The 23,774-nt window shown below is 40.6% G+C and overlaps 1 protein-coding gene and 1 pseudogene across 2 annotated transcripts; one reads left to right on the forward strand and one right to left on the reverse strand.

Annotated features, from left to right (window-relative positions):
* LOC138833976 (spermine synthase pseudogene) overlaps nt 1–4,681 on the reverse strand; it is a 53,125-nt pseudogene extending 48,444 nt beyond the window's left edge.
* On the forward strand, nt 4,251–23,774 carry Commd9 (COMM domain containing 9). Of its 2 annotated transcripts, XM_070032581.1 has the most exons (7): nt 4,251–4,396; nt 16,719–16,844; nt 19,031–19,170; nt 20,661–20,695; nt 21,545–21,648; nt 23,068–23,223; nt 23,370–23,774. In XM_070032581.1, exons 1-6 carry the CDS (start codon nt 4,346–4,348, stop codon nt 23,209–23,211), a joined length of 600 nt encoding a protein of 199 aa, XP_069888682.1. In that variant the 5' UTR covers nt 4,251–4,345; the 3' UTR covers nt 23,212–23,223; nt 23,370–23,774. The 2 variants fall into 2 exon arrangements, with proteins under 2 accessions (XP_069888682.1, XP_069888681.1); XM_070032580.1 differs by having other exon boundaries at nt 23,068–23,774.

Here is a 23,774-nt window from a genome sequence, read left to right on the forward strand (position 1 = left end):
ATGACATTGTTATTGAGAATGAGCTCTAAACCATGCATCTGTTATATCTGGTCTGGGCACTGATGCCATCTGCAAGCCACCATACCCCTGTTGATACTCAGGGGTCTAACTGTCAACTTGCTTGCCATTCCCTGATGCCATGGGCTGAGTGTTAGTGTGCCTTCCTTCCAAATCATAACTCATCAGTGATGGTAGGAGGAAGGGCCTGTGGCAGGGGGGTGGGGTGGGGGAGGGGATGGTCTTAGTGTCCTCATAAAAGAGAATCCAGAAGAAGAAGAAGTAAAAGAACCTGAGAAGCTCCTTCCATCATGTGAGAACACAGATAGTAGGTGCCATCAGTGAACCAAGAAACAGCTTTGCTGGCACCTTGATCTTGGATTTCTTAGCTTCTAGACTGTGAGCAATACATAAGGCCATCCAGTTGATGCTACCTGATCATAGCAGCTCCAATGTACAAAGATACTTGGTAAGTTCACCAGCCACACCAAAGCTACTCCTTAACCTACCACAGGAGACATAAGATCAAAAACATAAGGCGCTCAACTTCCCTGGAAACCCACTCTGGCCTCAGTCTGTGAGATCAAGGTCAGGAAAGGGGAAAACAGAAAAGCAAAACAGAGGAAGAACTCCCTAAAGGGCTACAGATCATTTGGCCATATTAACCTCCTGTAGGCATATCTGATAAAGAAAGTTGCCAGAAAGTAATGGTGGGACCAAAGGAGAGAATGGGGCTAAAGATCCTATACTATCCATCCGTTCAAATGAATGAAAGTTGTTTCAGGGGTAAAAGGTCCTTGCTATGCAAATACAACATAAAAGAACCAGATGGCTCACAATGAGCAATCCAGGAGGATGGCTATAAGCAGGAAGATGAAGCTAGATACAGGTAGATCACACTTATAATCCTAGCTACCCAGGAAGCTGTGACCTGGAGGACTGAGGTTCAAAGTTGGCCCTGATAGAATGAATACTCTGTGACATTTCATTTCCAATTAACCAGTAAAATTCCAGATTAAAGGCAAGACTTAAGTGGGAAAGTGCCAGCCAGAAGGAAGAAAACCAAGTGAGAGAACAAGGCTCTGAGTTCAATCCCAGGTACCTGCACACGCACACACGTGCACATACACAAAGATAAATAATAATAAATGTGTGTGAAGATGTAAAGAAACTGGAATCCTCCTACACGTCTGGATGAGTGTGAAATGGTTTGTTACTTCCAAAAAGCATGTGGCAATTTCTAAAAAGAACAATGAACATACTTACCACATGACTCAGACATTCAATTCCTACACATGCATCCCAAGAGGCACACACACATACATCTGTACAAAAACTAGTCCATACTTGTTTATAGTAGCATCATTCATAATAGCCCCAAAGTGATAACAGTCCAAATGTCTACCAATTGGTGGATAAAAAAAAATGTAGACTATCCACGTACAGTAAAATACTAGTCACCAAAAAGCACAACAATGTACTGATATATGCTACAACACAAATCCAGAAAACTTCATGATACCTGAAATAAACAAGTATAAAGGATCACATATCATATGAAATGGGAAGACAGGAAAATCTATAGAGACAGAAAAGTGAATTTGTAGTAACCTAAGTGATCAGCACGCTTTAGAGAGAGGAGTGATGGCCAAAGGGGTGGTGTTTTTTTCAGGAGTGATGATTATGTTCTAAAATTGATCATGGTGATGGTTGGAAAACTCTATGAATATATTAAAAATCCATTGAAATGGATACTTTAAGTGGATAAATTGCACAGCATGTGTGTGAATTATATTTCAACAATGCTATTATTTTTAAAGCCTGAAACTAAAATTGCTGCCTTTGTTTTAAAAGTCTAGGTCCACATATTGTTCTCACACCTGTGCCTCTGGGAAAAAACTGGACAAGTAGTCCAAAGGCTGGTTTCTTTTGAAGGCTCAAGGCTCATACCAGGGAGATCAAATGGCTTTGGTTTCCCCAGAACTGTTGGGAGTATCCAATCTAGAAGTCTGTGTCCTGGAAAACTGTTAATACCTGAGCAAACTTGGATGGTTAGTTTCCTCAGTGCTACTTTTCCCATTAACAAGAAAGTTCTGCTCTCTGGTGCTGCTGATGACTAGAATTGAGTGTGTCCACATAAAACAGTCCTTCCCCAATGGGGTATAAGTCATCCTTGAGCTCCCTCTAATGGTCAAAAGTTACTTTTATTATTGTTCCTATTTTACAGATGAGGAAACTGAGGTTCAGACTGGTGAAGTAACTTCCTAGGAGCAGACAAGAAGCAGGAACTCAGTCTGGGTTCTTTCTTTTTCTTTCTTTCTTTCTTTCTTCCTTTCTTTCTTTCTTTTCATTTCTCTCCTTCCCTCTTTTCCCCCCCTCCCCCCGCCCCTCTCTCATCAGTCATGGGGCTTGAATTCTGGGCCTGGGTGCTGTCTCTCAACTCTTCAGCTCAAGGTGAGTGCTCTACTGCTTGAGCCACAGTGCCACTTCCGGTTTTCTAGTAGTTTATTGGAGATAAGAGTCTAACGAACTTTCCTGCTCAGGCTGGCTTTGAACTGTGATCCTCAATCTCAGCCTCCTGAGTAGCTAGGATTACAGGCATGAGCCACCAGCGCCAAGCTCTTTCTGTCCTTTCTCTCTTTCTTTTTTATATAGTTTATATCCTGCTGTGTGTTCATGTGGCTTTTCCTTGATCAGTCTGGGTTTGGTTTTTTTTTGCCCCCAAACCTACAGTGACCCTTCTAATCATATCCCTTGTCTCACTATCTCATTGATTGTTTTAAAGAATGCTCTTGGCTTATTCTTGTCCTTCAAAGAATCTATTCAGACACCCAAATTTGAGAAACGTAAGATTCTAGCTACAGAAAGACAGAAATATGCACAGCTCAGTAGATAATCTTCACAAGAGACTGCCCAAGTATGAAATTGAGGGCATTATTTTAACCTCTTTTAGGTGTTCTGTTTTGTTTTGCCAGTCCTGGGGCTTGAACTTAAGGCCTGGGCACTGTCCCTGAGCTTCTTTTGCTCAAGGCTAGCACTCTACCACTTGAGCCACAGGGCCACTTCTGGCTTTTCTGTTTATGTGGCACCGAGGAATTGAACCCAGGGCTTCATGCATGCTAGGCATACCCTCTACCACTTAGCCATATTCCCAGCCCTCTTTAGGTGTTTAAAGTGGGGAAAGTAATAATACAGTGTATATGTGTGCATGCATATTTAATATACTACATAAATCTAACCAGATGGGATGTATCCTACCATATGGCAAATTTATTACATAAGCAATAATTCCTATACTTGAAATCAGACTAGGCTTAATAAAAATAGCAGAGGAGAAAAACCACAGACAGAAGCTCTGACAACATTTATAGTTTAAGGATTGGGGGAACTGTTTCAGACCGTAGAAACTTAAATGCAATCTGACACAGCAAATCTAGGCTGCCCTGCCCAGTGGGATGACCTCTGATAAGATGGTGAAACTTCTGAGCCAACCAGGGTCCAGAGCTGCTTATCTCAAATCACTCATTACACTCACCATAATTGCCTCTTGAATAAACAGATCAAATCATTTCTATAAACCACCCCTGCCACGGGTGTCACAGCCAATTGCATTGGTGATATTTTTCATTCGGTTCCCTTCCTGTCCCCTGGCCCAAACACTCTCTTGCCCATTCTTCACACCAGATCTTCCCAAGGGCTGCAGAAAAATTAATCCCTAAATGACTCAGTTTCCCAATCTAGATAAACTTGGCAGTAATACCAGTTCCTACCTACTTCATAGAAGGAAAAGAAACTATCCACACAAAAGTAGATTTTCTGGAGTTCGAGCGAGGGTGTGTAAATTCCAAGAACCCCGCCACACACAGAGTCATTTTGATTCCCAGGGTCAGGTCTACTCATCGCTTTTGAATGGTTACGTCTCCAAGGTGCCCGCCAACCTCGATTCAGCGGCTCACCCACAAGGGCCAGGGGAAAATCAGTTTCTCTAATGTGTGAAACAGACAAGCCAATTTGTTCACTCTGGAAACCATCCTCCGCCCTAGTCCTCCTCCCCATCCCTATTCTTCCGTCCCCTGTGGTCAGCCCACCGGGTCTAGAAGCCTTTGGCGTCTCTCCAAAGTTCAAAGCACCGTACCGGATCCACGCTCCGCTCCGCACGCTGAAGGACTACAACTCCCAGCATGCTCCGCGCGAGGCGTGTACTCCTTCGCCCACTGCACACTCACAGCCGAACTCACGCCCCGCTCCCCAACGCTGCGGGACTACAATCCCCAGCAGGCTTTGTGAAGGCCGCCAGTGTCACGTGACACCTACCGCCCCGTGCCACCGGACACGTGATATCAGGAAGATGGCCGCCCTGACAGCTGAAGACTTCGCCGCGCTTCAGAGTCTGCTGAAGGTAAACGAGAGAGTTGCTGACTCCATCCTTTCTCCCCGCTGCCCTCCGTCTGCGGGACTTTGCAGGCTAGCAGGAATTAGGAATCAAGCGGCCTTCTTTCGGAGCCGCACTTCTGTCGGTATTTCTGTGTGGCTCCGGGCAAGCCGTTGCCCCTTTCTGAGCTTTGAGAACAAATACTGATGACGCCCGGTGGCCAGGGGAGCGGGGAGCGAGGTGAGAGCCGCCAAGGCACTGTTGGTCTCCGCGGCTGGCTTTGGGGATCGGTGCTGGGTCCGCGTTCGGACGTCCTCGTGTCATCCTGCGGCCGGCCCATCTGCTGTCCACCGTTGAGAAGGTGTTCCCCGACCCACGTGCCCGGTATCCATCTCCTCGCGGCCTCCACGTGGGGCTGGCGCCTCCCCCTCCCCTCGAGGCCTGGCTTCCTGGAGGGGCCACCACACTCCTCAGACCCGGTTGTTTGAAAGATTCGGAGGTTGGGAACCTACTGTCCAGGGCTTCATCAAGCCCAGTTGAAGTGAGGCGCTGGAGTTCACTTTTGATTATCTCTGTCAAAAAAAAAAAAAAAATACATGACGCTTTGTTTTCCTTCGTTGACTTGTGGCTCGCTCACACTGAGCCTGCCTGTGTGCAGATTCAGGAGGGAAATTGTCTTTCCTTCCCCCGGAAGAGGTTGGATTAATTGCATTCAGCGATTCATGCGCAGCAGCCACATCCGTCCGCATAATGGTCTTTGGTTTTTTACTTTTCTATTCCCGGAGGTACTGAGGATTGAACCCCACCACTTTGAGCCATGTCCCCAGTCCATTCTGTTTGTATAGTTTGTTTCTCGGATAGGATTTCTGCTAACTTCCCCCAGCATAGCCTGGAACTCAGGATTCTCCTGCCTCCAGCTTTCTTGGACTTTTTTTTTTTTTTTTAATGGCCTCTCTACTATAATTGCACTTTCCATTCCTAAAGGCATTTACTTTCTAGTGCACAAGAGTATACCAACAAGGAGAACACCCAGAGGCAGCACGGGCTCAATACATACTTGTCAAATAAATTAATTCATGTAGTAACTGATCTGTAGGCTGAAAATGAGTTATCTCCCAACAACCCAGTACTTTCTGTCGTTGTGGCTGCTTCACACCTTAGCCTGTCCACATGTGTTTGTCCTTCCTTCAATAAACTTTTTTTTCTCTCTCTCTCTTTTTTTTTGCTTATGTGGTGCTTAGGAATCGAACCCAGGGCCTCATGCTTGCTCTACCACTGAGCCAACTTCCCAGCCTCTCCTTCAATAAACTTTAAAAAGTTGATATGTATCATAGATACAGAAACTGTGTAAATCGCAAGTTTGCCATTTTAATGATTTATTACACACCCATGTAAGCAACATCAAGTCAAAAAATGAAACATTGTCAGTACCCCTCCCCCCCCCAGTCCTCCTTTTGCTTTTTCATTATGCAGCTTTCCCCCCCACCCCGTGGTCACCCCTGTCATTAGTTCTAACAATTTAATATTGCTCACGTTTGGACTTCACTGACGTGGAATAATACAGCATATACTTCTTTGCATCTGACTTCTTTAATTTGTATTCCTTCATTTATTTTCACTGTTCTTGTCCTGTGTACTTTTTAATCTAATAATGAAGCTTTATTTTTAAATAAGCATACATTCACATAAAGTTGTAAAAAAAAATGCAAAGATCTCATTTACCCTTTTACCAAGTTTCCCACAACAGGGACATCCTGAAACCTATAGAATCATATTACAAACAGTATTTTGACATCGATACAGTCAAAATACAGAACGTTTCCATCACCTTCTATAAGACCCTTTGTATTGTATCCACACTCATTTCTATTCTGCCTCCACAGCTTCTCTAACTTCTGTCATTCTTCTGTAATTTTGCCATTTCAAGAATTTTATACTTTACTGTATATAACCATCTAGGATTGGCTTTTGTTTGTCTGTTGTGAACTCAGGGCCTAGGCACTGTCTCTGAGCTCTTTTTCTCAAAGCTATGCTCTACCACTTTGAGACACAGCTCTACTTCTGGTTTTCTGACAGTTAATTGGAGATTAGAGTCTTGCAGACTTTCCTGCCTGGGCTGGCTTTGAACCACAATCATCAGATCTCAGCCTTCTGAGTAGCTCTTTGCCTTGAGCAAAGAAAGGTCAGCGACAGTGCCCAGGCTCTGAATTCAAGCCTTAGGACCAGCACAAAAAAAAAAAAATTGTTATTATTAAGTTGTTGTACAATAAGGTTACCATTTCATAAATCAGGTAATGAGTATATTTCTTTTTTGGACGTCACTGCTTCCTTTGCTTTACCCCAATTTCCTCCACCCATGCTTGCCCACAAGTTACATAGGTCATTTTCTACATAATATATACTGGATAGAATGATTACATTTGTTCACCATTCCTCCCTCCCTTTCTATGCCCCCACTTTGCCCCTCACAGAAGAAAAAGAAAAACAAACACCACAACCAACCAACAACAATAACAAAAAAACCGATAACAATAACAACAACAATAACAAAAGTTCATTTGGGTAAATAATATTTTAAATGTTTAGAGAAGTTTCATCTTTGGGTTCTTCCCCTAAGTGTATCCTTTAATCTGGCTGATTATGTGTGAATGCCTAGAGTCCTATACAGCTTATCATGTCCAGTAATATTTTTTCTTAATATATATTTTTATTGTAAAGATACTGTACAGAGTCTAGTAATATTTTACATCCTTCCATATATGAGAGAAAACATATGTTGTTTGTCTCTCTGAGCTTGGTTTATCTCACTTAGCATGATTTGTTCTAGGTCTATGCATTTCCCTGCAAATGACATATTATTCTTTCTAATGGATGAGTAAAATGCCATTTTGTATATATACCACATTTTATTGATTTACTCATCTATTGTAGGGTCTCTGGGTTGCTGTTTCCATAACTTGGCTGTTGTGAATAGTGCAGCAGTGAACATGGATAATCACATGTCTTTACCATATCCTGACTGTAATGATCTGGTAGTGGTATGGCTGGGTTATAGGGAAGTTCTATGTTTAGTTTTTTGAGGAACCTCCAATGTTCCAGAATGGTTGTACTGGTTAATATTCCCATCAACAGTGCAATAGGTTACTTTTTGAGACTTGACTTTTTCATGTAATTATCTGGAGACTCCCTGTCATATGTATTAGTACTTTTTCCTTTTTATAACTGAAGAATAGTACATGTTTTGGATGTACAGAACTTTTAAAATCACTGACCTGTTGAAAAACCATCAAGATTGTTTCCAGTTTTTGCTATCATAAATAAAGCTGCTCTAAAAATGTGGATAAGCTTTGAATACAATTGCTGGGTCATCTGGTTTTGTTTTTAAGGCACTCTGTAAGTTGTACAGAATAGCTGTACCATTTTATAGTTCCCCTAGCAATATATGAGTTATCCACTATCCTCACCAGCATTGAGTATTAGCACCATTTTGCTTAAGTCATTGTGATAGATATGTCTTGGCATATCATTGTAGGTTATTTCCTTTTTTAAAAAGCCAATGTGCGGGGCTGGGAAGGTGGCTCAGTGGTAGAGCGCTTGCCTTGCATGCCTGAGGCCCTGGGTTCGATTTCCCCAGCACCACATAAGCAAAAAGAAAAAAAGCCAGAAGTGGCGCTGTGGCCCAAGTGGTAGAGCACTAGCCTTGAGCTGAAGAGCTGAGGGACAGTGCCCAGGCCCAGAGTTCAGGCCCCACGACTGGACCCCAAAAAATAAAAAATAAAGCCAATGTGGTTTTAATCTGTAGTTCTCTAATGAATAATAATGTTGAACTTCTTTTCATGTATTTATATGCCATCTATTTATCTCCTTTGATGAAAAAGCTGTCTTTTGTCAATATTCTTATTGGAATTTTTGCCTTTTTAATTTGAGTTTTGACATGGTTTTTTCCTTTAGTAATGAGATTTGAACTCAGAGCCTTGTGCCATCCTTGTAGCCCCCTTTGCTTTTATTTTTTAAATAGGGTCATTCTTTTTGTCCAGGCCAGCCTGGACCACAATTCTTCTATTTATGCTTCTCATGTAGCTTGGATAACGGGTGCATGCCACTTTGCCCACTTCTTTACTGATTGAGATAGGGTTTTAGAAACTTTTTACCTAGGCTAGCTTCAAACTGACCTTCTCCATCTCAGTCTCCCAACTAGCTAGGATTACAGGTTAGAGCTATAGCACTCAGTTTGGTTTTGAGTTTTGAAAAAATATGTCCTAGATACTAATCCTTTTACAAACAGATGGTTTGCAAATATTTTCCTCTGAATCTGTATTTGGTACTCATCTATAGGGACTATATATATTGCTAGGACTTTCATGACAAGGTACTAAGAATTGGGTGCTTAAACAGAAATTTATTGTCCCACAGCTCTGAAGCTATAAATCCAAGATCAATATGTCATCTGTATTGGTTCCTTCTGAGGGTTAATCTGTTAAATTTATCTCTCCTAGAAAATATGTTCACTGCCCCTACCGTCTTTAGCACATCTTAGCTTAAAGAGTGCTTCATTCATCTTTATATGACATACTTGATGTGCATCTGGGTCCAAATATCCTCTTCTTTAAAGGACATTTGTCATGTTTGATTAGTTCATACTAATGACCTCATCTTAAATAATTGCATCTGCAACACCCTATTTCCAAATGAGGTCACATTCTGAGAAGACTGAGTATTAGGTCTTCAATTTGGAGTGAAGAACACAATCAGCCCATAATCAGGGATTTTACAGAGTGAAAAGGTTTAATTTGATGAGGTGCAATTTATGATTTCTTTCCTTTTATGAATTATGCTTTTGGTGTTAACTTTAAAACTCTTTGCCAAGCCATGAATCTGAATATTTTGAATTTTTTTCTTGAGTTTAAGTTTTGTATCTTACATTTGTGTTTTATATTTAAATCCATGAATCATTTTGAGTTATTTTGTGTAGTATGTAATACTTAAATTGAGTTTATTTTTTTCACATCTGTTTCAGTACCATTTGTTAAAATGAATATCTTGTTTCCAATGAATTGCTCTTGCACCTTTAACAAAAATTAAGCATATGTTATATGTGTCTAGTTCAAGGTTCTCTACACTATTTAATTAGTCTATCCCTCAGTCAGTGCCACACATTCTTGATTGCTGCAGCTATATATCTTGAAATCAGATAAACTGATTTCTTATAGCATTCCCTTTTTTTGGGGGGGGGGTACGGTCATGGGGCCTGAACTCTGGGCCTTGGCACTGTCCCTCAGCTCTTCAGCTCAAGGCTAGCACTCTACCACTTGAGCCACAGCGCCACTTACGGCTTTTTTTCTTTTTGCCTACATGGTGCTGAGGAATCGAACCCAGGGCCTCAGGCATGCAAGGCAAGCGCTCTACCACTGAGCCACCTTCCCAGCCCTATAGCATTCCTTTTTAAAAATCAAAATTGCTTTAGCTATTGCAGCTTCTTTGCCATTCAGTATAAATTTTTGAAATGATATTGGCTATATTCTAAGACAATTTTGATTATATTATATAGCAATTATGTTAATCCTATGTATCTGAATTGATATCTTTAGAATGTTGAACCTCCATATATATACTATATATAAATGAAATATAAACAGTTTAATTCTCCCTGAGTTATCTGTATTGTATAGTTTCAGCACAGAAATCCTACATTTCATTTTTGAGCAACTGCAAATGATACATATTCTTCATTCTACTGTTCAGACAGTCCCTGCTTATGATGGTTTAACTTACAATTTTTGATTTTAGAATGATATGAAAATGATAAGCATTCAGTAAAAATCCCACTTCAGATTCTGAAGTTTGCTTATTTGCTGGACTAGTAGTGATACACTACTGGATAGTTTATTAGAGTGCTCAGCAGCAGCAACTAGCTCTGGCTCCTAGTCAGCCACATAACCATGGGTGTAAATAACTACTACTTGCTAACATATCATAATGTCAAACCATGGTGCTTGGTAGATTATTGACATTAAATGTATTTTTCAACTTACTTTTCATTATATTTTTTACTTTCTTAAGTAGTTGTACAGAGGGATTCTATTTAGCAAATCAGTTTATAAGTACAACACATTTGATCAATATCATCCCTTTCATCATTCTCTCCATTCGTATTTTTAACTTATGGTAGGTGAAACCTCAGCCTAAGTCAAGGAAAAGCTGAATAGAGAAATACAGCAAATTTTTGTATGTCTTGTATCTGCACATAGCTAAAATCATAGTAGTAAGCTCTGTGTGTGTGTTTATACATATGTACATACATTCATTGGGACTTTCTACATAATTGTGTTATTTTTGAGTAACATTTACAAACATAACAAAAATAACATAACCCAATACATAAACCTACAAAAAACATAACACTTCATGTTATTTGTAAATAGGAAGTTTTATTTCTTCCTATGTCACTGTCATTCCCTTTATTTCCTTTTCTTGCCTTATTTCAGTGGCTAGAATATTAGATAAGAATGGTGAGAATGGAAGAACAGGTATCCAAGGACAAAGCAATGTCTTTCACCATTATGTATATTGCCAATTGTAACCATTTTATAAATAGTCTTGGTAATGTTAAGGACATTCTCTATTTTTGTTTTTCTGAGTTTTTTTTAAAATCAAGAATGGACATTAAAATTTATGAAATATGTTTTCTTCTTTAATATATGATTTTTTTTGAGTGGTACTAGAACTTGAACTCAGGGCTTGTGCTTATTAGGTTGACACTGTACCACTTGAGCCACACCTCCATGCCTGGTTGTTTGTTTCTAATTTTTTTTTGGCGGGGGGGGGGGGGGTCCGGTCGTGGGGCCTGAACTCTGGGCCTGGGCGCTGTCCCTCAGCTCTTCAGCTCAAGGCCAGCGCTCTACCACTTGAGCCACAGCACCACCTCTGGCTTTTTTCTTCTTGCTTATGTGGGGCTGAGGAATTGAACCCAGGGCCTCATGCATGCAAGGCAAACGCTCTGCCACTGAGCCACCTTCCCACCCCTGTTTCTAATTTTTGAGATAGGGGTCAGCAGACTTTTCTCTCTTGGCTGGTCTTAAACCATGGTCCTTCTACCCTCAGCCCTTGAATAGCTGGAGTTACAGGCACTGGCTCCTGGCTTCATGCAATATTTTCCCTTTGGTCTGTTAATATGGTAGATTACATAGATTTTCAAATATTTAACCAGCTTTATATCCCTAGAATAAATACCACCTGGTCATAGTGTATAATCCTTTTTGCATACTTCTGGTAGCTAATATTTTGTTAAGGATTTCTGCATGTTTTCATTAATCTGCAGTTTTTTAAAAAATTGGTATTTTCTTTATATAATTTTGGTATCAAGGTAAAAGAAGCCATAAAATTTATCCCCAACTGTTTCGTTTTATAAAAAAAAGATGGTGTAGAATTAGTTAATGCTTTTTTAATGTTTGCTGGTCCTGGGGCTTGAACTCTGGGCTTTGCCCCTGAGCTTGAGCTTCATTTTGTACAAGGCTGGTTCTCTACCACTTGAGCCACAGTGCCACTTCTGACTTTTTCAGAGTAGTTTATTAGAGATAAAAATCTCAGGGACTTTCCTGTCCAGGCTGGTTTTGAACCACGATCCTCAGATCTCAGCCTCCTGAGTAGCTAGGATTACAGGTGTGAACCCTAGCGCTGGATTTCTTTTTTTAGGAGCATATTTTTGGTTCATTCTGTTCTGGTTTTAAAGTTAGGAGTTCAGTTTCTTTTATAATTATAGGGGCTATTAAAATCATCTATGCCATAAACCAGGAGCTGTAATAGTTGGCAATGTGAGTAGTTGGTCCATTTTCTTTAAGCTGTCAAATATGTGTGCAGAGAGTTGTTCATTGCGTTTTCCTTTATACCCTTTTGCTCTCTTCAGGGCCTACGGTTATGTTCCATTTCATTTCTGATATTAGAAATTTGTGTCTTCTTTTTACTTTGTGAATCTTGCTAAAGATGTGTCAGTTTTTTGATACTTTTAAAGAACCAGCTCATTGCTTTATTTATTTCCATACTTTGTATTTTTATTCTCATAATTCTTTATCTTTACATTTTCATTCTTCTGTTTCCTTTGGATTTATTATTATATTTGGATTTATTCTTTTTTGTCTTAAATTCTGGGGGTGGGAGCCTGGATTACTAACAGTGCTATTTTTTTCCACTTTTGATACATACATTTAAAAAAACCTGTTCTTATCTGTGTTCCATGAGTCTTGATTTTCCCCCTCATTTTCCTTCATATACTGTAATTTTTGAGTTTTCTTGTACCTATGGATTATTTAGAAGTGTGTTTAAACTTCTAAGCGTTTAGCACTTTCCTGTTTTCTTTCTGTTAGTAATTTTTTATTTAACTTAAAGTAGACCATACTCTGAACCATAAAATGGGAACAAATTTAAGAGACTGAAATAATACAGTGTGTTTTCTGTTTCTTATAACTAAGAATATGTTCTATGTTGGTATATTTAGTAGGTACTTGAGATAAGTGTGTATTTGCTCTTTCTGGGCACAGTATTCCATAAATATCTATTGGAGTGATTGATGATGTAGTTGAGCTCTTCTATATCCTTGTTGAATATCTGTGTAGTTGTTCTGTCAGTTGTTGAAAGAGCAATGTTGATGTCTTTCAGTGTATTTATGAACTTATATCTACGTTCCTTACAATATATGAGTTTGGTTAAGTCAGTTTTTGCTTCACATATTTCCAATCTTTTGCTGAATACATATATATTTAGGACGTCTGTTGGTAGAAAAACCTTTTATTGTTATATACATTTTCATCTTTGGTGATTTCCTTTCTGTGAGCTGTGCTTTATCTAATATTAATGTAGCCACTCTAGCTTTCCTTTGATTAATGTTTGCTTGATAAAACTTCTATCCTTTCACTTGCAGCCTGCCTCTATCATTATACTGAAGGGAGTTGTTTTATATGCAGCATTTAATTGAATCAGTTTTAATCCACACTGCCAATTTCTCTATATTAATTGATATATTTATGTCACTTACAGTATGTGTGATTATAGGTGTGTTAGAGCTTAAGTCTGCTGTTTTATTTTTGTTTTCTGTCTCTTTTTCTTTGTCTTCTGTCTCTTTTTCTTTTTACATTTATCTGTTTTCTTGTGAGTTATTTGAACAAGCTTTAGAGTTTTGTTTTATCTATAGTTCTAAAATACATTTCTAGTAATAGCCTTTTAAATCAGTTACTCTAGTTACTACATTGCATATACATAGCTCTTATAATCTACTGGCATCATCATTTTACCAGTTAAGGTAAAGTATAGAACCTTTACCTCCCTGAGTGTCTCTTCACTTTTCCCTCACTTACAACTGTATTAGTGTTTCCTCTCTATATATTAATACCTGCATTATATAGTGTTATTTTTGTTTGGACTTTGAAATGTAATTTAGAAAAGTCAAAAAAACTTAATGTTTTTATACATATTTTGGCTTGCTCTGTTCCAACTTCCTTCCTGATGATCCAAGGTTCTGTTCTGGGAAAATCTAAGAACTAAACACTGTATATACATATACCCAAGGTACCAAGAGATCAAAGAAAATTGTCAGGCACATTCTTTGTGGTGATAGTACCAAGGTTGGACACATAAGGTCCCACATACTCTAATGGTTTTGTTTATCTAAACTATACTGGGAAAATAGGCCAGCAGACTCTGGGAAATCATACTCAGGAAACTCAGGGAAGTTGCCACTCAAGATAGTACAGTCAGGCTAAGCTAGGTCCCTACACTTCCTTCATTATTTCTTTGCTGTTTAGAGAGTTTGCTGTAGCCTTTTTTTAAAATGTTTTTTTAATTGTAAAAATAGTGTACAGAGGGGTTACAGTTACACGAATAAGGTAATGAGTACATTTCCTATCAGCATTGTTACCTTCTCCTTTGTTTTTCCCCTACCATCCCTTCCCTCCCCACCTCCTCAACTCCCTCTCCCCCCCCCCCAAGTTGTAAAGTGCGTTTTCTACATAGTGTCTTGTACATCTCATTGTTACAATGGGTCAACCTGTATCTTTATTTCAGCATTTTGTTATTTCCCTTCTCCTCCCCAAATTAGAAAAATGTATATTCAAGATGCAGGGCACATCAAATACAGTGAAAATAGGAGTTATACCGTGGGGGAAGAACATACAAGATAAACAAAAACTCACATAGTACATTTTAGATACATTAAAAATAATAGCAAGAAAGAAAAAAACAAGTTGTGTTCTTATCTAGGGGTTCATTTTTGTCGGTCGTGGGGGCTTGAACTCTGGGCTTGGGTGCTGTCCCTGTGCTCTTCAACTGAAGGCAAGCGTTGTACTGTTGAGCCACAGCACCACTTCCAGTTTTCTAGTGGTTTATTGGAGATCAGAGTTTCATGGACTTTCCTGCCTGTGCTGGCTTTGAACCATGATCCTCAGATCTCAGCCTCCTGAGTAGCTAGGATTACAGGAGTGAGCCACTGGTGGTACCTGGCTTGCTGTAGCCATTTTTTAAGGGTAGATCTTGTAACAGATTTTTTAGTTTTTGTTTATCAATAAATGTCTTTATTCCCTTTTCATTTCCTGAAGACATTTTTATTGGCTGTAGGATTCTAAGTTGACAATTCCTTCAGTGCCTGAAAAGTACTGTGCTTCCTCTTTCTTGCCTCTATGGTTTCTGATATGAAAGCTCCTGTCATAGTAATCATTTGGGAAAAGCTTATAGCTTCTACTTTTAGAAATTTAATTGTGATGTGTCTTAGTGTTGTGTTTTATTATTAGTCTTTACTTCAGATTTACTCAGGTTCTTGAAATAAACAATCATTAAGTTTATAGATAAACCTTGAAAGTTTTCAACTATTATTTCTTCAAATACTTCTTTAAAATTTTGGTCTTGCCCTCTGTTACCTCCTTCAGGACGTAAAGTGATCTTAGTGATCCCAGGGACATCAGTGATGTTACATCTTTTGTTGTACTCCTAACAGGTCTGTAAGGCTTCACTCATTAATTTTAGTATATTTTCTGTATCATTCAGACTGTGTAACTTCTATTATCTATCTTCCAGTATACTGATTGTGCTGCAGCCATCGCTGAGGATTTTTTTTAATTCTTTTGTTTTTGTTCATTTTTTTCTTTAGTTATTGCTGTTTTCTATTTTAAAATTTGTAGTTTATTTTAATACCTTCCCTTTGCTGAATTATTATTTGCTTGAAGAATGTTCATATCTATTGAAGCACTGATATCAAAATGCTTTGAAATCTTTGTCAGATGTCTTTACTGTCAGCTGTCTTGGTGTTAGTGTGTTTTCTCCAACCTCTCGAAGATCTCCCTAAGTGACCCAGGCTAGCCTAGAACTCAAAATCCTGCTTCAGCTTTCCATGGTATCTATCTGTCATTTGTCTTTTTTTTTTTCTTTCATTCCGCTTGAGATTGTTCTGTTCTTAGTTTGATGAGTGATTGTTATTGAAACTTGAATGTGTTGATATCATGTTTTCAGAGTCTGAATCTTGTTCAAATTGTATGCTTTAACTGGCTTTTCTGACACTGTTCAGGCAGGGAAGGGACTTGTTCCTGTCACCTTGAAGTAGAAGTCCACGTTCCCACTTGATACCCATTGGTATGCAGCAGTATGGATTTTTGCTACCACTGGAGAGGGCTAGAATCAGTCTCCATGTGGTCTCCACAGGGCAGTGTGGCTTGCTGCTTGCTTGTGGGGATGAAGATCCCAGCTCTTACTCAGCCTCTCTGACACCACCCCAGCAGATGTATTGGGGTACCTCAGTTTAGTCCTACGAGGCTTCCTGTTCGTCTAGGCTTCCCTTCAGCCTTTGTCGACATCCATAAGGTTGGTCCGCAGTTCTTTCTGTGATATTTGGTTGGAGTATCACAGTTAATTGTCTTAATCTTTTCTGTCCTTTTCTTGGTCTTTTGGCTACAAAGTGCAGATGTATATTGGAGGGTGTTATGTTGTTGTTGTTGTTGTGTTATGCCCCCCCTCCTCCCTTCTCTATTGGCATTTGCAGGGTGCCCTCTTCTTCAGCTCAAAGTCTAGGATACATGAGGCAAAAGGAAAACCCAGGAAACCCTCTGTCCTCCCAGGGTCTCAAGTTCCTCCCAGACCTTTACTATACTCTCTCCTCCTTCCAGACTGTCTTACTTTTTGCTGGTGTTTGTAAGTGTCCAGGGATTTTAGTTGTACTTTGAAGAAAGAATAAAAAGTACATCTAGTCTGCCTTTCCAGAAGCAGACATAGCTGTGAACCTTAAGTTCTGAATCCAAAGAGGTCAAATAATAACTAAGACAAGAGAGTGATTTCAGAGTATAACTGTTTTCTCCATCTGTGAATTAATTCATAGGCATCCTCAAAAGATGTTGTCAGACAGCTATGTCAAGAGAGCTTTTCCATTTCGGCCGTTGACTCAAAAAATCTCTTGGATATTACGTGTTCCAGCTTGTCTGTGACCCAGGAGGAGGCAAGGCAAGTAAGTATGTCGGAAGGGACCTTTGACCACTGGCCATTGTCACTTGTTCATCTCTTCCCAGTCACTGCTTCCTTACTATTTGCAAACATCTGCAAACAGAAACATTTGCAGCAAATTTCAGGTGAACTTTTAAAAAACAGAATCAGAGCTCTTGACTATCTTCTTTTCAGACTTACTACCTGATCATGCGGACGAAGGCCAACTTTTTTGGACTTTTCTTTTCCAGCTTGAATTTGCAGAGGCTGATGCCTTGCCAGCTGAGGCAGACTTTCCCAGGATCTTTGGGGGTGATGTATAGAGGTCTGAGTAGCACCAGGGAGAGCATGCTGCTGGGTTCCATCAGCCTCCCTCAGGATGCATAGTGTGCCATACTCCCTCCTCATCCTCTGCCCCAATCAAGTCTCCTGCTCAGCAGCACAGCTCTCCTCCCAAGGGAAGAGTTAAGGTGACCCTGGAGAAGTTATAAAGCAGTGACTGCCTTATCTTCCCAGGGCTGCTATGCTTCTAGGACAGGAGTATTTTCATCCAAATGAGCCTCTGTTGCTGTTTTGTTTTGTTTTGCTTTGTTGAGTTTTTGCATTTTCCTGTGTCAATACTAGGGATTGAATTCAGGGCCTGGGCACTATCTCTAGTTTTTTTCACTCAAGGCTGGCACTCTACCACTTGAACCATGGCCTTTTCCTGGTTAATTGCAGGTAAGCGTCACAGGCTTTCTTGCCTAAGCTGACTTTGAATCACAATGTTCAGATCCCAGCTTCCCTGAATAGCTAGGATTACAGGCGTGAACCATGGGCATCCAGCTTAAAATGTTTAATTTAGAGCTGTGCTCATTGAAATCACTATAGAAAAGTAAGAGAGCTATGCTCATCTAGCTAGTGCCTGAATTTAAACTGAAGTACTACCAAAAAAAGAAAAGAAAAGACAACAGTAAGAATATAGAAATGAATTGTAGAGTTAGTTTGGGTTCCCTTAAAAGTGAATATGACTTGAGGACTTGGTATAGCTAGTATGTAGGAGGAGGTGGAGGAAATCAAGCAGGAAAGAAGACAATCCAAAACTATGTTCACAAGCATTTACCATTGTAGCACTAATTTCCACCCTCACTGGGGGAGGGTGAATTTCCCCCTACTTTTGGGTTGTGTCAATATGGAGTTATTCAATCTCCAGTGGTAACAGAAGGAGCCCCCAAACAGTCACTTCCAGAGAGTTTTTCTCTTTTTTTTTTTTTTTTTCTTAGTCATGGAGCTTGAACTCAAGGCTTGGGTGCTGTCCCTGAGCTCTTTTGCTCAAGGCTAGCTATGTACCACTTTGAGATATGGCTCCACTTCCAGTTTTCTGGTGGTTAATTGGAGATAAGAGTCTCCAGGACTTTCCTGCCTGGGCTGGCTTCTAATTGTGATCCTCAGCCTCCTGAGTAGCTAGGATTATAAGCGTGAGCCACGAGGGCCCAGCTTCCAGGGTTTTCTTAGATTCAGCTAAGCATCATTATATTTACAAATCATCTGTAAGCCACACCTGGTGACAGATCCACATTGAAGGACGCAGTTGAGAGTAGGCCAAGGATGTGCATGATGGTAGAGGACTTTCCCAGTGTACACAAAGCTACACATAGCAGGGCGAAGTCCAACATTCTTCTTCACTGATGGCTGGCCAGGAACTGTTTGTTTTCTCTGCCTTCCCAGATGACAGCTTAAGGGCAAGGACATGAAACTTAACTACCTTGGATTCAAAGCCCAGACACTACAGGAACCAATATGTCTTGTCACAATTCAGTAAGCACAGTGTCAGACCCTTGCAAGGAGCCTGCAGCACCACTCAGGGAAGCCCGACACTATGGGCCCCAGATGTTTACTCAGCCCTCTCAGTCCAAAGGCACTGGACCAATGCAGGGTTGCTTAGTAACCCAGTTGCCTTTCTACTTCTCTCCGGTTACCAAGGAAACAGCTCTAGAAAGTTAAGTGAAGGTCAGATGCTCCCACAGAGGGAAAAGGATGTATTAACTCTTTGTCCACAAGTAGAGTTTCTGTCCAGCAGACAGTTTCCTGGTTCTTGAGTCCTCACTCCTGTGATGCGTACAAGTGGGGCAGAGTTTAGAGCCTAGTCCTGCCCCTTACCCTGTGCTCCTTCCCTGTGCTCCCTGCCCCTACTTTTCCTGCCACTACAGAACGGTTTCCTCTACCCAACAGTTACTCCAGGCTCTGCATCACCTCACTAGGCTGGTGACATTCCGTGACCTGTCATCCTCTGAAGCAATCCTGGCTCTCTTTCCAGAAAATTTCCACCAAAACCTCAAAAACCTGCTGACAAAAATCATCCTAGAACGTGTGTAAGTGATCATTTTTTGAGAGTTCCTTCTAATTTTTCTATTTATAACTTTTATTCTTGTTCTAGTATTCTTTTCATTGTTGGAAATTTAGAAAAGAAGAAATGAGATGCCTATAATCCTATCATCCAGTAGTTATCAGTATTAATTACTTAACAGATAGCCTTTTAGAACTTGTTTACTGTTTCTCATTATACATAGATGAAGAGGGTGATTTTTTTAGCAAAAAATAATAATTTGCTTATTTTTCAGTAAACAGTATAAATATTAATGACATGTCATAAGTCTTTACCTTCAGTATCATTTTTGATGGCTGAAATATATTCCATTATACAAAAATAATTGGGTATAAATTTTAAAAAAAAATTTTTTTTTGGTCGGTTGTGGGGCTTGAACTCTGGGCTTGGGTGCTCCCTGTGCTCTTCAGCTCAAAGTGAGTGCTCTGCGTCTTGAGCCACAGTGCCACCTCTGGTTTTCTAGTGGTTGATTGGAGATAAGAGTCTCATGGACTTTCCTGCCTGGGCTGGCTTTGAACCGTGATCCTTAGATCTCATCCTCCTGAGTAGCTAGGATTACAGGCGTGAGCCACTGGCGCCCAGCTAAATTTTAAAATTCTTTACTGTTAAACATTTAGGATATTGGCAATTTTCTACTTAGGTGAGAAATTTATGTTGCTCATATAATCTATATACTCATGTATTTAATTATGTCCTTCTGGGGTTCAAGGGTTCTAGCGCTGTGTATTATCAAACTGGCCACCAGAGAGACTTTTTCCCAATGCTTTTTCCCTCAGCAGGATGCAATGTGCCCTTCCTGTCTCTTCCCTTTTTCTTTTTCTTACCTTTTTTTCCCCAGCTCCATAAATGGAAAATGGTACCTCATTTCCACTTAGGCATGTTAAGTATTTTCTTCATATATTTGTTGAGTATTCATTTATTTATTAATTTTTGTGACTTGTCTGCCTATCTTTTGAGCGAGGCAGATCCTTTATACAATAAACAAAAGCTTAAGTAGAATTGATTTTTGTTTGCCAGAAGGCTTGAGCAGGCCTCCCTAAAAGCAATAAAGATTATGCCCTTACCAGGGATTTGTTGTTTGTTTAGATCTTTCCTACATGAGACCACGTTTTACTCTGACTCTGTCTGACACCTCATTATGGTGCTCAGTGCTGTACCATTAGCCTCGTCTGTTTGTGTGCAGTCCTCCATGTGGTAGGTGCCCAAGAAAGAAGACATAACTTGACCTTTTGTCTGTTTAGTCTTTGCACAATAAGATCACAAAGTGTTAAGCCTTTTTTTCTGTTCTTTGTCGACCTAAGCTTTGAAGCTAACTGACAGCACTTATGTATTATTTTAATGTCACTAAGCAGTGGTAAAAGAAAACCAAAACTGCTTTTCTAAGGTAGAAGGTCAGGTCCAAGGGCCTCTGTCATCAGAAAATTCACCCTCCATTCCTTTTCCATTATTGTTTCCTCCTCTTTCCCTCTTAAACAGGTCTTCATGGAGAACAGAAGCGCAAGCAAATCAGAGTGAGTACTGAGATAGTGCTGAGTACTGCCTCTCCTCGCCCTGCACCAAGGCCTGCCCTGAATCCATGACTAGATGCCTGAACCAAAAATTAGAGGGAACTATTTCAGGCCCCCACTGAACTCTGTGTGTTGGGTTTACTCTCTTTAATTGCACTATTAAATTTTTTCCTGATTATAAAAACATATTGTAAAAAACAGGAAATATCCAAAGCAGAAAGTGAAGTTCTTAAAATTATTGTATTTCATTGAGAAAAAGCTAACAGTAATTGTACTGGAATGGAATGAAAAGTTGGAATGAAAGTGTGTTCAATACCCAGTCACTACACTGACCCCGAGCTAGGCCTAGTCCTGGAGCCTTTGGTCTGCCCTGGCTCATTTAGTCATCCAATAACCCTGAGAGCCAGGTTGAACAGGCTAGGCAAGTGGTGGAACCACCATTCAAAACAAATCTCTTCATTTTTAAGACAAGTATTTTAGATTTCAGAATTATTTGTAATGTTTCAAGGTGAAATGCATTCCATTGCATGAAAGAATTCGGTATTGCCGAGACCAGGGCTTCCCTCTACCTATGCCTCTTCTCATTCCATCCTGACATCTGGAGGCTTGGGTGTTTGAGCAGAGAAGCCTGGAGACACTCTGAGTCAGTACTAAGGTCAGGTGACACAGAGCAATAGATAAGGCCCATGACTTGCTCAGGGTCTTGGGCTCCATCTGTCTCTTTCAGAGTTTTACTGTGTAAATCAAATACATTGTATGTGTATAGCCCTTGGTATCATCTGTCCCAAAATAAAGGCCCAGTAAGTATGGGTGGCATGAGCTGTTGGCTAAGCTGTTGGCTAACCTTCACAGTTTCTCTGCCACGCCTTGTTGACCTGGATTGGAGAGTGGATATCAAAACCTCCTCAGACAGTATCAGTCGCATGGCTGTTCCTACCTGCCTACTCCAAATGAAGGTACGTCCACTGCTATCCTCCTTGGAGCCACACGGGAGCAGTAGGGAGTTGGCACCTCTTTGCCATCTAAAATCCAGCCAGTAGGCCTGAGGTTTGGTTCAAGTGGTAGAGCACTAGCCACTCAAGTTAGCTTAGCAAGAGCCAGGCCCTACTACTGGCAAAAGCAAAAGTCAACCAAAGTTCTAGAATCATTAGCCCTATGAGTTAAAAAATTTTTTAATGTATCCCAAAATACACACACTTGTACACAAAGTATACATGGACTACCGTACCATATTCACACATCATGGTCATAGTACCAGATAGACTGAAGTTTAAAAACAATGAGACAAGTGTAGAACATGATAGTTTTTACATTATTTGTAGATACCTAAAGATGCCCACTTTGTTGAAAGTTTAGCTTCAAAAACAGGCATGTGCATTCGGATTCCAAATAGTCTTATAGCTCATTTCCATAGCTTTGATCAGCTTCTGCCCAGTAGTAACAGCATGTCACTGTGCAGTTCAGCTGATCAAGCTTCTGTTAGCATTTTTCTTTTTTTTTTTTAATTTTGCTTTACATGTGCCAGGTAATAAGTACATTTCTTTTTATACAGTGTCATCTGGTCCCTCAGTTTTCATTTGTTGGCTCATGTGCCTTCCTGTCCTCCCTACCCCCGCCATCTTTACATTAGAATTCTTTTCAGGACTCTTTTAGGATTTTTAAAAAAAAATTAATTAAAATTATTACCCAGAAAAATCAATACCTATAAGGTGTTGATGTGAGGGCACAACTAAATTGTCAATACGAGTACTTTAATTCCTTTTATTTAATTTTTTTAAATTTTTTTATTTTTTTTTAAATTTTTTGTCGGTCATGGGCCTGGGCCTGGGCGCTGTCCCCCAGCTCTTCAGCTCAAAGCTAGCACTCTACCACGTGAGCCACAGCACCAATTCCGGCTTTTTTCTGCTTATGTGGTGCTGAGGAATCAAACCCAGGGCCTCGTGCATGCGAGGCAAGCACTCTACCACTGAGCCACCTTCCTAGCCCCTAATTACTTTGTTTTTTAAGATCAAGTAAATATAACTATAACTTGTCGTGTATTTCCTGCAACCCATAGAATGTGTTATGTATCCCATCAGACCCACTTCTTAAAGTCTCAACAATAGAAACACATATTTTCTCACTCGGGAAGCGTCAAGGCTTGGGATATTGAAGAGGAGGCCTTTTCCGGCCCATGGTACTAAAAAGGAACGTGAGCCAGCCCTCTGCCCAGCTCCTTCACTCTCCCCAGTTGCTAAATGACTCCTGGCTGGGCCTCCCTGCAGCTCTCAGCAAGTAGCTTCTTTTCAGAGGCCCCGCAGGGCTGAGTCGGGCTCAGGTACAGGGAAAAAGGTAGACAGACAGCTTTGACTTTCTGGGCCACATTCTCTTTGCAGATTCAGGAAGATCCCAGTCTGTGCGGAGACAAACCCTCCATCTCTGCTGTGACCATGGAGCTGAGCAAAGAAACACTGGACACCATGTTAGATGGGCTGGGCCGCATCCGAGACCAGCTTTCTGCTGTGGCCAATAAATCATGAGACCAGCTGCAGGTACCACTGCTTGCCCCAGGGGCTGGTCCTTGAAAAAGCTCACCCTACCATGCAGCCTGCTGTGCAGTGGGCAGGAGAGTAGTGGGACGGAGGGGCCAGATGGACTGTGAAGAAATAGCTGGGTCCCTTGCTGTTCTCCTCTTTAGTCTTCCTGAGGCTGACACACAGAGGCCTCCATCTTTAAAGGCACCCAGGTGCATCTTCATGACTGCTGTAGCCGGAAGAAGGAACGTGTACTACTTCTTCAGCTGTCTCCACATAGCCATTTGGTGAACTCAGGCTGAAACTCCTGGGCTTACCTCATGAGTTTACTGCTGACAGTAACTCTGATGAGTTCATTTCAAGCCCTGGATCACACAGGAAGAATCAGGCTGGTGGTGCCAGCAATGCCTGCTTATCTGTCAGAGAAGCCAGGCAAATGCCACAGAGACTGGCCACTACTGCCTGGGCCTTCAGGCCCGGCTGGACCACCTTCCTGATCCAGAAGTTCGAAACACTGCTGAGTGAAGAAGTGGGAACGATCGGAAATAAATACGAGTCTTATGATTCTA

The sequence above is a fragment of the Dipodomys merriami genome, unplaced genomic scaffold, assembly GCF_024711535.1.
Source record: "Dipodomys merriami isolate MVZ:Mamm:240054 unplaced genomic scaffold, mDipMer1.0.p SCAF_21, whole genome shotgun sequence".
Classification (NCBI taxonomy): Eukaryota; Metazoa; Chordata; class Mammalia; order Rodentia; family Heteromyidae; genus Dipodomys; species Dipodomys merriami.